This window comes from Danio rerio, chromosome 8 (genome assembly GCF_052040795.2).
Source record: "Danio rerio strain M-AB ecotype USA chromosome 8, GRCz13ab, whole genome shotgun sequence".
In the NCBI taxonomy this organism is placed as follows: Eukaryota; Metazoa; Chordata; class Actinopteri; order Cypriniformes; family Danionidae; genus Danio; species Danio rerio.
The window spans coordinates 41685979-41701528 of record NC_141028.1 but is presented as its reverse complement, the minus strand read 5'-3'; the positions used below and the strand labels follow the sequence as shown (position 1 = coordinate 41701528).

At 34.6% G+C, this 15550-nt stretch overlaps 1 protein-coding gene across 4 annotated transcripts; it reads left to right on the top strand.

The window, feature by feature from the left end:
* Positions 1–4158: 4158 nt before the first annotated feature.
* Positions 4159–14318, top strand: si:ch211-218o21.4. Of its 4 annotated transcripts, none has more exons than XM_087265176.1 (5): positions 4159–4196; positions 5188–5426; positions 5522–5624; positions 11177–11324; positions 13284–14318. In XM_087265176.1, the coding sequence occupies exons 2-5, from the start codon at positions 5246–5248 to the stop codon at positions 13398–13400; spliced, it is 549 nt and encodes a 182-aa protein (XP_087121302.1). In that variant the 5' UTR covers positions 4159–4196; positions 5188–5245; the 3' UTR covers positions 13401–14318. The 4 variants fall into 4 exon arrangements, with proteins under 4 accessions (XP_087121302.1, XP_087121300.1, XP_087121301.1 ...); XM_087265174.1 differs by having other exon boundaries at positions 11177–11342; XM_087265175.1 differs by having other exon boundaries at positions 5513–5624.
* The last annotated feature ends 1232 nt before the right edge of the window (positions 14319–15550 follow it).

Sequence of the window (15550 nt, the reverse complement as noted above, 5' to 3'; positions counted from 1 at the left end):
CATACGTTTCCGCTGTTTTTTGTTTATGTAGGTTTGACACCCAGTGGTTGAACTAGGTATTTCACTCCTGGTTTCAAACAAGCGCAAGCTCAGGTTACCAGATTGACAACATAAAGAGAAACAAGCCTGACTTTCCTACACCTGTAATTTATATTTTATAAATGGCTTCTATCACTTTTTCTAAAATAGTATCAAATTTTATTATATAATATCAAAGATTTCCTGTATTTGTTACATTTTTAAAAATACAACTTTAAAAGAAAACCTACTTGTTTAATCTTTTTATAATTTGGTGTTTTGTTTTAGTACATATGAATAAGAAATGAAAATTATTTTATTCATTTCAGTTGCTTAATGTAAAAACAAAAAACAATAATAAAATTGACAGTAAAATGGAAAGGATTTTGTGATGCTTCTCTTTGGGCCTTTATTTAGCTATTAACCTATAATAAAGTACAGTAAAAAAAAAAATAGATGTCTGCAAAACTTTTGCAAACTATTTATTTATGTTGAATTTAAACAAACAAATTAAATGGAATAAAATTCAACTTTAATTTGTTTGTTCAAATTTAGCCCAAATAATTGTTTACAGCCACTTAACGTAAAAAAAAAAAAAAATAGTAAATCCAAGGAATCATCTCTGAATATTTTTTTTCAGTGTACTCTTGCTGAGTGAGAGTTCTTATGTCTAAGATTAGTGACATTAGTGAACATTTGGATACTGTACTCTTACTGTATTCGAATAATAACCCTGCATAATTTCAGTGCTCTCTCTATTCATTACAAAGTTCTCCTATTTCCTCTCTGTGCCCAGTGTCGAATTTCAGGTTTGAGTGTTTTGTGCCCTCTACGTTGAAATTTGGCCATTTTTAGTTGGAGGGGTTGGTTTTTGTCATTGCGTCTTGCAGTAAACGGATCCCTGTGCTCAGTCTGACTTTACATGACTGACGGCTGACCAAAGCTTCTCTTTGTTACTTCAAACCAATTGTGATGAAAGCGACTGGAGAAATTAGTCTTAATAAGAGTATACTTTTTCATTAAAATGGGGTGTCACACTTAAAGGAATAGTTCACTCAAAAGTGAATATTTACTCACTATTTATTCACCCTGGAGTGGTTCCAAATATTTATGAGTATTAACACACCTCCATTAGTTTTTCCACTAATTAGATTTCAAATCTCTCAGATGCTTCCTACCCGTGGCCAGTTGAGTAATCTCATTACCATTTGAATCTCAGGTTTTTTTAGGGATCTTCCCCATGACCATTTAAGGTCTTTCCTTTCTACTTCAAATGTGGCAAATCAGTGCTCAGCAATGTATCTTGTTCACTGTACCTTGAGCTGTCAACTGTAAGCTTCATCTGATGTTCCCGGGCAGTTTTTGGGTAATAATTTTTTTAATTCATTGCAACTATAAGCGGGTCGCATGTCTGAGTGTGCAGATGTGTATGATCATGAGTTGTACATGAAGATAGATACATAATAATTGTACTGAAGATAGATACATAATAATAATACTGAAATCACTCAAATAAGCATATAAATGACAGTAATAAACTCAGAAATTCATCAAGACACAATCAATTCCCCATCAAAACCTGTAACTGACATCCATGGGAAAAACAAAGTGCAAGTCAATGGTTACGTTTCCAGCTTTCTTCAAAATATATTCTTTTGTGTTCAACAGGAGAAGGAAAGTCAAATAGGTTTGTTACAAGTGAAGAACTATCAAATTTATTCCCCAGTTCACTATGTTTTGTTGAAATGTTGGGCACGAAAAATTGTTCTTCAGTACCTTCAGGACAAAGAAGTCCGCACTTAACCCATTAGAACTGCAGTATCCCAGTCCCATGTTATGTAAAAGTCACACAATTGTAGATTAAAAACTTTAAGATATTTACACTAATTAAAACATTAAAATGGAAATTTTAGCAACATTTATTTTCCATTTTAGAACTGTGAAGCAAATGATGTTTTGTCTGCTTTTGGAACTGCAGGCCAAATTAATAAAAATGATTCAACTGTAACTATGTGTCTGTTTTGGTATGTAAGGCGTACAAAAACGACTGCAGAATGGTCTAATAATCATCACAGCAAAAACAGTAAACTAGTAATTTTTGGCAGATATGACTGAAAAGGGATAGTTCACACACACACACACACAAAAAAAACTGTTCACTCTACCTTAAGAGGTTTCAAATCATTAAACACAAAAGTATATATATATATATATATATATATATATATATATATATATATATATATATATATATATATATATATATATATATATACACACACACACACACACACACACACACACACATATACACTTTTGTGTTTAAAGATTTGTAAAACATCATCGAGCTGAACTGGTCTGGAGCTTGAGTTTGTCTGTTTTTTTAAGTATTTTCATGAACAGTATTTCATAATTGGGAATTCATATTGTGTGTAGATAATGCCTTCACTCGTAGAGACTGTCTGGATAGATTAATTTGTTGATCATTTATTTTAATTAAACGATATGAAGATACTGCTAACCAGTGCAGCCTGTCTTTTCCCTGCTCTCAGTAATGTAAACGAGTGAATAAATGTGTAAACATATATACAAATTAACTCATTTTGCCATGATCAAGTGATTTCTTGTAGTTTTTTTTCCTTCTTCATCTGAACACATTTAACTCTATCATAACTGCAATATTTACACTCCATAAAATGTATAGCAGATGTGGTATGGGCTGCTTTATGCTGTACTTCATGACAAAAAAAGAATATTGAATGTTGTTCTCGATCTATGATGGAACTTGCAGACATTTGATAGACTTGTTCCTCACGCCTCATTTCTGTCATCTGTTAAGGTAAGCGGGTTGTGTGCACATGTGCGATACACTTATTTAAATATGTCTTATGATACTGTATGTAGGCACATTTATACACACAGTTTTAAAACTTTTACAACAACCGTAAAGCAAAACAGATGTATTTTCCAGGTAAAAACAATCCAAAAGGCATGCAAGTCTATGTGTTTTTGCGTATTTATTTGTTTATAATATATATGGTGGGTTATAATATAATAAACCGAGAGATTATATCTTTGTCATGGACTGTATTTCTGAAAAAAGCTAGAAAAGTTGTCTGTAGCAGGGTGGGGCTGAGGTCCCAGGCGAGCACCCCGAAGGCACTGTAGTCCGTTTATAGCCTAATGTTAGCTTTTCAGTTCTTGCATTTGCATTTACGATCCAAAAGTGTTCAAAGTTGTATTTTGGTGCGAGGATTAGCCTATCTGGCTGGACAAACCGTGTAAGTGAAATGAACAGTGTTTGAACAGAGTTTATTATGTGCAATCTTCGAAAAGCCTATGGGAAAATCCTATCCCACTCTATCCGCTTGTTAAGTGTGACGTCATGCGAAGCGGCTTCCGGGTCCAAGCGCTCTATTCAACTGAATGCGGAGACTCATGAAATGGTAATAATAAACGTTTACAAAGCGATTTAATGCTTTCAAAAATCACGATCGCAGTATATATGTCCATGCCTAATATCCAATGGCCAGAAAGTGATTAATTTTTTTTATAAATTGTTACATTTTGTTGTATTTTTTATGCAGCAAGCCCAGAGATTGTTGTGTACACTATGATTTTATATAAAATTAACTTTAATGTGTGATAGGAATAAAACGTGATCATAAACGAATGATTTCTCCACTCAAATGAATGGCGGCTTTGACCCGGAAACGGTATTACATACGTCACAAAAACGTCACCACTTAACAAGCGGATAGAAACTAAAACCTAAGCAAAAAACAAACAAACGTGTATGTTTTGTTGAAATATTGGGTAAAAAACATTGCTCTTCAGTACCATCAGCCAGAGTTTCCAGCTTTCTTCAAAATATCTTATTTTGTGTTCAATAACAGAATAAAGGTAAGAAACACGAGAAGAGCAAGTGCAAGAAGACCAAATTTAAAACTTTAAATTTGGGGTGAACTATCCCTTTAATGTGAAGAAAATGTGGGGCTAGGATTGGAAGTCGTTTGATTTCTCGCACGCTTACTGCCCCCAAGCGGTGACCAAGTGAAATGCGATACAGCACCTTTCTCAGGTGTCCACCGCAGTGTTGAGAGGTAAACAGATATCTGACTCATACTCACGCCGCTGCTCAGAAGAGACCTCGCTCATGAAGCCCTGACACACTTTCGGTGAGTTCAGAACTAAGCTTTCGCTCTTTCTAGTATCGTTTAACAACAACGTTGTGTTCGATGCAAGAAGACGTGTTTTAATGATGATTTGCATAATATAATTTCCCTGAATGAAGACGGGCTGTTTAGACGTCTACAACACATCCAGACTGTAGTGAATTATTCACCTCAGGCCTGTATTGGTGTGTTATTTTCTAAACCAAACTAATTGTAAAGTTTCAATGTTTCAACGCTTTACTACTACTATTACCACTGAATTATGTTATTGTGACAAATTTGAGTCATAATTATGACTTTTCATTGAATTATCACCCAAATTTGTCATAATAACCTTTTATTTTTTTAATCAGTGGCTGGAATGGACTTACATATATTACAATATATGCAGTAAATTAATATTTAAGTTGTAAGATTTCTAAAATGTATGAGCTTGGAGGACTAAACCATACTTACAATATGTTACGCACAGGTAAAATGTTTGCCAAAGATACAAATGCTTTTTCAAAATGATTAAATTTCTTTTTTTATGCAAAAAAAAAAAAATAGAATATCAGATAAATATCATGTTTCGTTATGATATTTAGTAAATTTTCTTCTGTAAACTTATCAAAACTTTAATTTAGACAGCTTTAAATGAGATTTTCTCAGTATTTCTGTTTAATTTTATCCTCAGAATTAAATTAGTTGCATCTAAACAAATATTGTCCAAATCCTTACAAAATGTACATCAATAGGAAGCTTATTTACTCAACTTTCATATAACACATACAATTCAATTTCCAAAAATCAACACTTATGACGGAGTCATGTATATCATGCACACTTTGGCGCTGGTGAGCAATCTGTTGATGTGATTTTGCTTGAAATGACAAATGATTTGAGTGGGGCAGGTATTTGACCAGCGGATAAATTATAGATCCCCACTTAGGTGAAACTCAATCTCTCCCCTCTTGTTACTCTCTTTGCTTTCATTGGCGACCCCAATGCACAGTTTCCCAGCATGCAGCAGGAGCTTTGGCTGAGGGCCCTTCCTGATACCTGCGTGTGCGATGAGATCAGCCGCTGCACAATCACTCCCGATAAGACCATCCGAGCAAGAACTGAAAAATGCCATATCCAACAGCATCGCCGGACACAACCACGTCTCCAGCAGACCAGCACAGCCTCGAGCCAAGTCCACCTCAGACACAGTTCATTGCGGTTCTTTGCATCATCATGGCCATAATCGAGGTGCGTTGCCATGCTATTTTTTACACACGCAGTGACATGAGAAGTGTGTCTTATAGAATCTTGCAGAAATAACTTTTGTGTCTAAGAAAATGCAGATAAATGTGATACTGCCGAGGGTCCCTGGAACCTGAACAACCCAGTGAAAGCCTCGAGGAGCCACCAGGAGCTTCACAAAGAGCTGTTACTGGCCCACAGAAAGTAAGATCACTATACAGAAAGTTCTGCCTCCTAAAACTATCCACGAGGACTCTGATAAATCGTAAAAGTGGGTTGGTGAAATATTGATGAAGCCTCGCTCGCTCTCTCTCGCTGGGCTTTTGTATCAGGCAGTCATGTGTGGACACACCGACTGCAATCGTACACCCTCTGGTTTTATCAGCAGAGTATGCTCAGGCCACGCTGTGTCAGACACTGTAATGATAGGCCTCTCCTGACAGCGTGTCCTTTAGAGACTACAGAAATCAGAAGATCAGTTAGTTTGGCTGCTTCTGTAGAAACACAGGAGCTCAAAAGTAAATCAAAGGAGCATGGCTTGATGAATGAGATGAGAGGGAAAATCAGTATTTTAAAGCTTTTGGTTTGTGCATTTTTGCATTCTTTTAGATGCTTACTATATGTTGGGGGAATTATATTCCAGTGCTTTTGCCAGGGAACACAATATTTTGCTGGCTAATTCAACGGTTTTTAATAAATACATGTATATTATAAACAGAAAAAAATGTTTCCTGGCATATATTTTGACATATAAAATTATATATATATATATATATATATATATATATATATATATATATATATATATATATATATATATATATATATATATATATATATATATATGAGCAATATCACTCAAATAGCAGTATGGTATGGCTAGTGGTAGGCATGCGTTGCCTTTGTGCCCCACCAGTGACGATATACAGCCTTATCACACTGCTACACACTGCTGTGATATTGCATTTATAAAACAGTTTGATAGCATAATCGTGTATATTTAAAAAAGAAAGTCAAACATTGAGGGCCCAATCATACACTCTGCGCAACGTAATGCAAACGTTATTTGCTAGTTTCAGCTCGACGCAAGTGTCATTTTGATGTTTTGCACCATGCTGTATAAATATATATCATATGTGCGTCCATAGGCATTCTGGTCTAAAAAGGAGGTGTGTTAAGGTGCATTGCTGGCGCGTTGCTATTTTGAGGAACTGAAATAGACTGCGCAATAGACCAGCTGAGACTGAGAGCAGGTCTAAAGTCCAGCGCTGAGCGTTTCAGTTGTGCGCCTCGCTTACACATTGCTTAAAACATGCAGGATGTACAGCATCTTTACAAATAAAAAAATTTAAGGATTAAAATATTACAAAAATTATTATTTTCTATAAAAATAGAAACCCCTACCTCCATGCCTTTATCTCGGGAGCTTTTTTCAGTTTATTCATGACATCTTGCTTAGCTTTGTATAATGTTATTGATATCATTAGTATTATTTATTATGTGCATATTTATATTTGTTTTATTAAAACAAGCTTAGATTTGTTCACCTGTCAGGTTTTGGACCACATGGGACATAGGACATGTCTTTGGATATATATATATATATATATATATATATATATATATATATATATATATATATTCGTTTGCTGGACATTAGACCTTTTTTAGAGCTAGTTTTGAAACAAATCTTTGCACTTAAACTATTCTAATTATGTAGGCTAACGAATGTCTTCAGTGGAGAACGTACAACACAGTTTCCTTATCCACAAAAGAGTGAAAGTTAAGGCAGAATGAATTAGGCTCATTATCCTCTTGATGCAGATGCTGTTTTGAAGTGTTCAGTTTTTCCACTTATAAAGTCCGCCATGTAAATAGCAAATGTGCCATGAAGTGACCCAGCTGACTCCTAAAGGGAATGTGAGATGAGACTCTGATTGGTTTATTCTCAAAACACATCTATAACTCAATAAGAGAATAAGCTCAATCCTGTTAGACCATGCGCCACGGCACAGAGTGTGTTTTCCCATCTTTAAAATAGCAAAAGTGGCATCGGATACGTCCTTAATGCTTTTGTGCCCTGCACTTTGGACTTTGCGCCTAGATCAATAAAATAGAGCCCGGAGACTAAAAACTCTTTTGTATTAGGAACTATTTTCTTTCACCATTCTTTCACATCTGCAGGTGACGTCAGACAGCTAATTCACAAAACTTTCTTCATTTGAATGATTCTCTATACTAATGTCTAGTGATGACAAAACAGGTGATTGTGCTCACATTTTAAGATTATAAGACTGAATGGCTTGAAATGCCATTAGTCTAGAGAGATTTCCAAGTATTTCTCTGTTGTAATCAGGAGATCACAATAATTAACCCCAAAAAAGCTATAGCAGTGCAAACACTACCAGATTACTGTTGTGTTTGCTATAAGGAAAAATGCTAAACACATGCGGGAATTTCTTCTTTCAACTAGTCTGTAGTATTGAAAACAGGAGACACATTAGAAACAAATAGATGGCAAACCTAAAATAACTCAGGGTTATACAAAGAGGACCCAACACAAAATACATACATTCCTAATAAGTGAGTTCCATCTCACATTCAATACACTACAATTACAGCACTACAACGTACAAAAGAGAGAGATCGACATAGAAAGTCACTTACCAGTTTTATAATGATTTGATCAGCTGTAGTTTAACATTACCCTAACATTTTTCCTCCTCTAATGGCTTATGCGGTCTCTGACGGCATCTTGTGCATGGTGCTGCTTAGATATAATCTAGATACAAACTAAATTCTCTCCTAAAAAAGCCTCAAAAGTACATTATGTTGTCCAACAGCTGCAATATTTGAGTTTATTGATCTGCTGTCACTTTATGTGAGCAGAGTAATACACAAGGGTGAGGAGGCTGTACGAGTGCTGTTATTGTAGAATATTGCACGGCTGTCAGCCAATTAGATTTGTGAACCAGACAGCAGGGTTGTACAAATATATATAATTAACTTTTAAATGTGTAATACAAAGAAATATTGTTCATTAATAGCTGTTATGATAGGATTCACAATCATCATTTCAAAGCTTTTGCTATTTGATGGAAATTAAATAGAAAAAAGTACATTGCAATGCTTTTTTGAGAGAAATTCTAAAAGTTTTGTGTGAGTTACCAATATTTCTTAGGAGCACGCAAAAGCTTTGTAAAAGGGGTGTCATGTAGAGCAGTGTTTCTCAACCACATTCCTGGAGGACCACCAGCTTTACAAATGACCCATGTCTTCTTAACCAAACCCACCTGATTCAGATCATCAGCAGAGACTGAAATACCTGTAATGGGTGTAACAGACAAAGGAGACATCCAAAACATGCAGTGCTGGTAGTCCTCAGGAGCGTGGTTGAGAAACACTGATGTACAGTTCCATATGATGTCACAATACAAAAAGGACATTTTGAAATTACTTTATTATTAATTATTTCCTCACTTTCTCTTAAATTTTGAATTAATGATTTGCTAAGTGCATAGATGCAAATGTAAATTTCCCTTAGCTCAGAAACCTTCTTCTACTCAGTAGGTACTGCATTTAAATGTAAATGTACTACTCGGCCCTTAGAAAAGTATGTTATATACAGTATGAATGTGAGCAGTATAAATTCAACTTGGATGTACTACATCTGCCATTTTTTTTTTATATTTTATTTAAAGCTTTTTACATTTTAAAGAACAAACCCCAAATCCCTCCCATGCCAGCAAATAATAATAAAGAAACATATTTGAAATGTAGACACATATGCACATGTACATCCACAACTGTACAGATACCTAATCATATTCCTCTATGAAAAATCTATACCTGCACATATCCACAAGTTCAGTCGAATATCTGCATATGTACATGACATATAGAGCATATATACATATGAGTACAAATCAATACAGATAACAAGAGAAAGGAAAAGAAAAAATGATAAAATAAGGAAAAGAGATAAAAAAAAAATAATAATAATAAATAAATAAATAAATAAAAAAATAAATAAAAAATAAAATTGGATAATTGAAAACCTATACATACCTAATTATTGAGAATTAGTATTTTGTTCACATTGCTATGATTGAGAATCTTGCATACCAATCAGTTTTCATTGATCAGTCAGTAGACATTCAAAAAAGGGCTTCCAAATTTTTGAAAATTTCTTTGGTTTACCTGCAATCTCATATCTAATCTTTTCCATGTGTAGTACATTACAAAACTCTGTGAGCCATGTCTCAAATTTAGGTGTACACTCTTTGTTCCACGTCAACATCTGCCATTTTGTCATGATCATGTGACCTTTTCTCATGAGTTGCATCGCTTCACTTCCATTCATAAATTCTCTCAGGGGGCATCATGGGATGTGCACTTCAGAATCTCGCCGGTAGTAGTAGGTCGTCCTGGTACTTCTCGCATATCGATTTTTGAATTCTGTGAATTCGGACATACTACTCAACTCGCTTACTGATTTTAGCGTACTATATAGTATGGAAGTATGCGGTTTTGGGCGCAGCAGTAGACTTTATCAGATTACGTATATTTTAGTAAATGTCCATGGCTCACATATATAATCACACAGCTGCAACTGTCAGTTCTGACATCAAACAGAAATGGTGAGAAGGAGTCTGTAGAGTTGTAATAACTCTTCCCAAACACTTTTCCCCATATTTCTGAATGAAAAACTTTACTACATCCATTCAGCTCACAGTAGAAAAAAACAAGCCACGCCCACTGTTTTGTCATTTAGTATTCCATTTCTCTAAGAGCTGCGTTAGGGTTAGTAATAGATTAATAGATTAAAGATTAATAACGGTCACACCTTCCGATTTATGGGGACTTAAAGGGGCATTAAGCAAATTTTCCCCCAAAATGTTGATATTTCAAAGCACAAAACATGCCTATAGCTGGTAGTTACCAGACACAACCCTTTCTGCTGATTGGCTGAGTGTGTTTTGGATTTAGTTTGACTTAAAAGCATTTTTTAAATATTGCTTAGAGCACATTTAAAAGGATAGATCACCCCAAAAAAGTTTACTCAATATTAACTCACTTTAAAGTTTAGATTAAATGTTTATGAGCATCTTTATTCTGTTCAACTCGAGTGAAAACATGTAACTGTTGACTTTCATAGTAAAAAAAACCCAAAGGGAAGTCAAAGCGCAAAGTTTTCCAGCATTCTTCAAAATATCTTCTTTTATGTTCAACAAAAGAACGAGAGTCAAACAAGTTTGGAACACGTAAAAAATCAGTAAATAATAGCTGTTTCTGTTTCTGAGTGAACTATCCCTTTAACTCAGGGCTGTCCAAAAATCGGTCCTGAAGGGCCAGTGTCCTGGTGAGTTTAGCTCCAACCCTAATCAGACACACCTAAACAGCTAATCCAGATCTTACTAGCTATCCTAAAAACCTCCTGGCAGCTGTGTTGAAGCAAGTTGGAGCAAAACTCAGCAGGACACCGACCCTTTAGGGCCGAGTTTGGACACCCCTGCTGTTCTAAAGTAAAAAATAATACAATTTAAATATAGAAAATTAATACTTTTAGCAAACAAATAACAATCAAATACCTAAAAATGTCAAGAGGTAAGATTTACAAGAAAACAATTAAATAAAATTCAACAAAATCAAAGCATACTTTTTTCAGAATAATAACCATACAATTATTAGTGAAATAGCACTGGTAAAATGTTACTTTGATATGTGTTTTGTGTTTGGCTCTTTGGGCGGGACAGAGGGCTGGTGGTGTGTGCTAAGCCAGAGCTTCAGATGGTCCTGGAGAGGAGGAAGAGAGAGAAGACGCAGAAGGAAGAGGGCGAGCAGAGCAGGAGTCCTCTGGAGCAGGTGCTTCTCCAACGCCAGCAGAAGCATCAGGAGATGATGGTCAGCAGCCTCCTAAATGTGTGTGCTGAAACCAAACAAACACAAACCTTTATGCCAGCATTTCAGATTCATGTTTTAGCATGCAGCTTAATACTCATGAGGTTAAAGTCACATTTTGTACAGTTAAATTCAAAATTACTAGCAATTCTCTGAGGTTTTTTTTCTTTTTCAAATATTTTACAAATTATGTTTAATAGAGCAAGAATATATTTTTTTACAGAATTTCATGTAATTTTTTTACTTATTTGTTTTATTTTGGCTAGAATTATTATTTTAAAACCATTTTAAGGTCAATATTATTGGCCTTTAAACAGCATATATTTTTGTTGATTGTTTACAGAGCAAATCATTGTTATTCAATGATTAGCCTAATTACCCTAACTTGCCTAGTTTTACTAGTATCTTAAAATATTCATTCATTCATTTTCTTGTCGGCTTATTCCCTTTATTAATCCGAGGTCGCCACAGCGGAATGAACCGCCAACTTATCCAGCAAGTTTTTACGCAGCGGATGCCCTTCCCGCCGCAACCCATCTCTGGGACACATTCACACACACACACACACACACACACACACTCATACACTACGGACAATTTAGCCTACCCAATTCACCTGTACTGCATGTCTTTGGACTGTGGGGGAAACCGGAGCACCCGGAGGAAACCCACGCGAAGGCAGGGAGAACATGCAAACTCCACACAGAAATGCCAACTGAGCCGAGGTTCGAACTAGCGACCCAGCGACCTTCTTGCTGTGAGGCGACAGCACTACCTACTGCGCCACTGCCTCGCCTCTTAAAATATATTTGTAGTTAAATATTATGTACTGTCATTTTGGCAAAGATTTTAAAAAAAGTCAGTTATTAAATATTAGAAAGCAATTATGACTAGAAATGTGTTCTTTCCATTAAACAGAAGTTGGGGGGAAAATACAGGGGCCTAATAATTAAACTGTACAGTTTTTTTTCATTATAATTTCCACAATCTACTAGAACAATGTTATATATACATTATCCTAAAATGTTTCGAAGAATGTTCAAATGGATACACAAAAGTTGCTTTAATTTTTAGTTTTGTTATAATAGACTGCACAAAGTAGCATTATAACAGAAGTAACAGAACTCTAAAATGTATTTATTGTGATATAACAGTGCTGCTTCTTCCCCATGTGATCATGACTGGAAGACGTAGAAGAGTTTGCGTCATACTTGTTTTTTGTTTTAATTTCTGCTTTACTTCATACTATCATGATAATAAGTTTTGAATAATTTAGCTCATCCATAAACATGATTTCTGCTCAAGCCACATATTATGTAATGAAGCGACAACCTGATTTCAGCAAGAAGGACATGTTTTTGGATTAACATCTATGTTAATCCTACAACAACAGTCCAATCAGCTAATCAGAATTAAGGGATACGTTTATCTTTTATGTAAAGTTTAGGCGTAGGTTTATATACTTCTACATGATTGTTATCCAACGATTATTTCCCTCTGATTTTGGTAATAATTTACAGTTATGGTTGGTTTTAGAGGTAGGGAATAGATGTGGATTACATTTTCCTACAAAATTATGTTCCAGGATCAACATACAGATGTTAATCATCGCATCGAACATGGCAAAATCATGACGTGCTGTAATGAAGATGACAACTCTTGTGATTCCACACTAAGTCACAACATCATTAAACTACAGCTTTGTTTGTTGTGAATATGCGCCCTCTAGTGGCAAAAATAAATCACATGCTGTGCCTTTAACCATAGTTTACATTAAAATGGCATAGCTGCCTAAATTCATCATATGTAATGTGTAAAAACATCGTCATATGTGTACATGAAGATGCAATATTTTCTTTAGCGATTATAGCAATTGATATTTGATCGAAGTAATAGTTAAAATGTGAAAGTTCCTTCCGTTTTGTTTGTGTGTGTGTTACGTTTGTCTCTTTAACATTTCAGAAGGAGAAGGAAGAGGAGCAGAAGGTACGCGAGGAGGTTCAGCTTTTGGAGTTTGTGCGAGTGCGGCAGAACTTGAAGAAAGTCCACACGGCTCTACAGAAGAACATTCACTCCTGAAGCAGATCATCTGACTAAAGCAAACTTCATTTGGCCATCCAGTTTCATTGTGAAATAAAGCACACGGTGATGCGTTGAAACGATCCTGTTATTAATTCTTTTCATACGTTTTATCCGGTTGAACATCATGTTAATAGTCCATTTTGGACATTGTTCTAATGATAAGTAACTTTGCAACTACCTGTCAAATAACTCTCATTAGAGGTTTACACCAAAAAAAAAGGTTCCATACAGTTTCTTCATGCCGTCCCATCTCAAATCGGTTACTTAAAATGATTTGTTTTTTACAATTTAAGAGGTTGAACCTAAAATAATTAAGTTGTTCCGCCAAAAAAACTTTAAAAAATTATGTTATTTTAACTCATTTTAGGTAAGTTAATATTAATAATATTAATATGCTGTAGAATATTTGCAAACTATAAATTTAAGGTTAGTGAAATAAGCTGACACATAGTTGCAAAGTTACTTATAGTCAGGAGAGTGTCTGTTGTGGATCTATTATGATATGAAGTATAGTAGATATTTAAAGGTTTAGTTCACCTCCCATCCCCCTAAAAAAGTCAATTTCACCCCCTCATGCTGAACCACCGAAGTCACATGGAATGTTTTGACAATATTTTTGGTTCCTTTTCTGGATTTTGATTGTCTTTTAATAGTTGCTGTCTATGGAGGATGAGGGAGCTCTCTTATTTCACCTAAACTATGTTTATTTTTGTTCTGAAGATGAATGAAGGTGTCAGATTTTGGAACCACATGGGGGTGAGTAATTAATAACCAAATTTTAATTTCTGGATGAACTGACCCTGTAATGAGATTATCTACTTATTTTCTAATAACTCATCTGATGACAAGTAGTTGCAGACTTTCTTGCTGTTAGTAGATTGTCTAAAGTGTTCAATAATAAAGTGTTACATTTTATTCTGTCAAGTTGACTTTTTATTTATGTTCTGCATCTGTATCATAACGCCATTCCCATTAAACATTTTTAATTGATGCCGTTCTGTTATTAGAATGACTAAATGTAAATATTTAGGCTGGTTTGCCTTCGAACAGAATTTTTCTGTTGACTGATACAAGTCTATTGTGACACCAGTTTGTAAAAGAAAGAATGCACGGTTAAATAAAAAACAAAACCTTGTAATATTTGACTATTGAGTCATGATAGACATGACCAACTGTATTATGCTGCAAGGTAAACTACTAGATGGATTCATTGGATTTACTGCATTTTTTGAGGTAACTGTTTGCAAACACTTTATATGAGCTGAATTTAAACACATTAAATTTAATAATGTTCAACTTTCTGAACAGTTTGTTTAAATCAAGCCCATATAAATTGTTTGCAACCAGTTTCCTTTAAAAAATTGCTTCACAAACATGGCAACAATAATAAACAATTAGAGAGACAGGACAATATATGCTACAATAAAATTTAAAAAACAAAAATACATTTTAAAAAATCTGTGTAGTCATTGAGTCAAAAAAAAATTAATAATAACAATTTATATCAATAGGTAAAAGAGTAGAGGTGGGTTTTGACTGATTTTTTAAACACTTAATTTAGATCAAGCTCTAATTTCTAGAGGTAATGTGTTCCAAATTTTTGAAGCATAGACTGAGAAGGCTCTGTCTCCTTTTGTTTTCAAGCGGGATTTAGTGAACAATTAGGAGCTCAGCAGAGGACGAGAAGAATACAAACTTAAAGGTTCAGATATATAGGTCGGGGAAAGTCCATGTAGAGCTTTAAATACACAAGTTAAAACTTTCAAATCAATTCTCTGTCATTTGTTTTGGGAACTCTGAATCATTTTTTTTCAGTGTACAGGTGTTACATTTATTTTAGTTCATTTTATATTGAAAACAATGGTTTAAACATCTTTTTAAGTTCTTAATCTTTATTTTCTTAAATCTATTTAAAATCATTTGCTCAGTTAATTCCTTTTATTAAAAAAAAATGGATCGGTCCCCTCGATGTCGATGATAAAGATTAAAAACTATTAAAGCTTTGTTGTGTGTGTTTTTTTTTTTTAATAATAAAAAAAAACACCCCAAAGCACTGCAAAGAGTACTTAGTGTTTATTTTCTCCAAGAGAGTATGTAATATAGTCATAAATAACAATTCTAATAGTTAATAGAACCTAGAACCATTT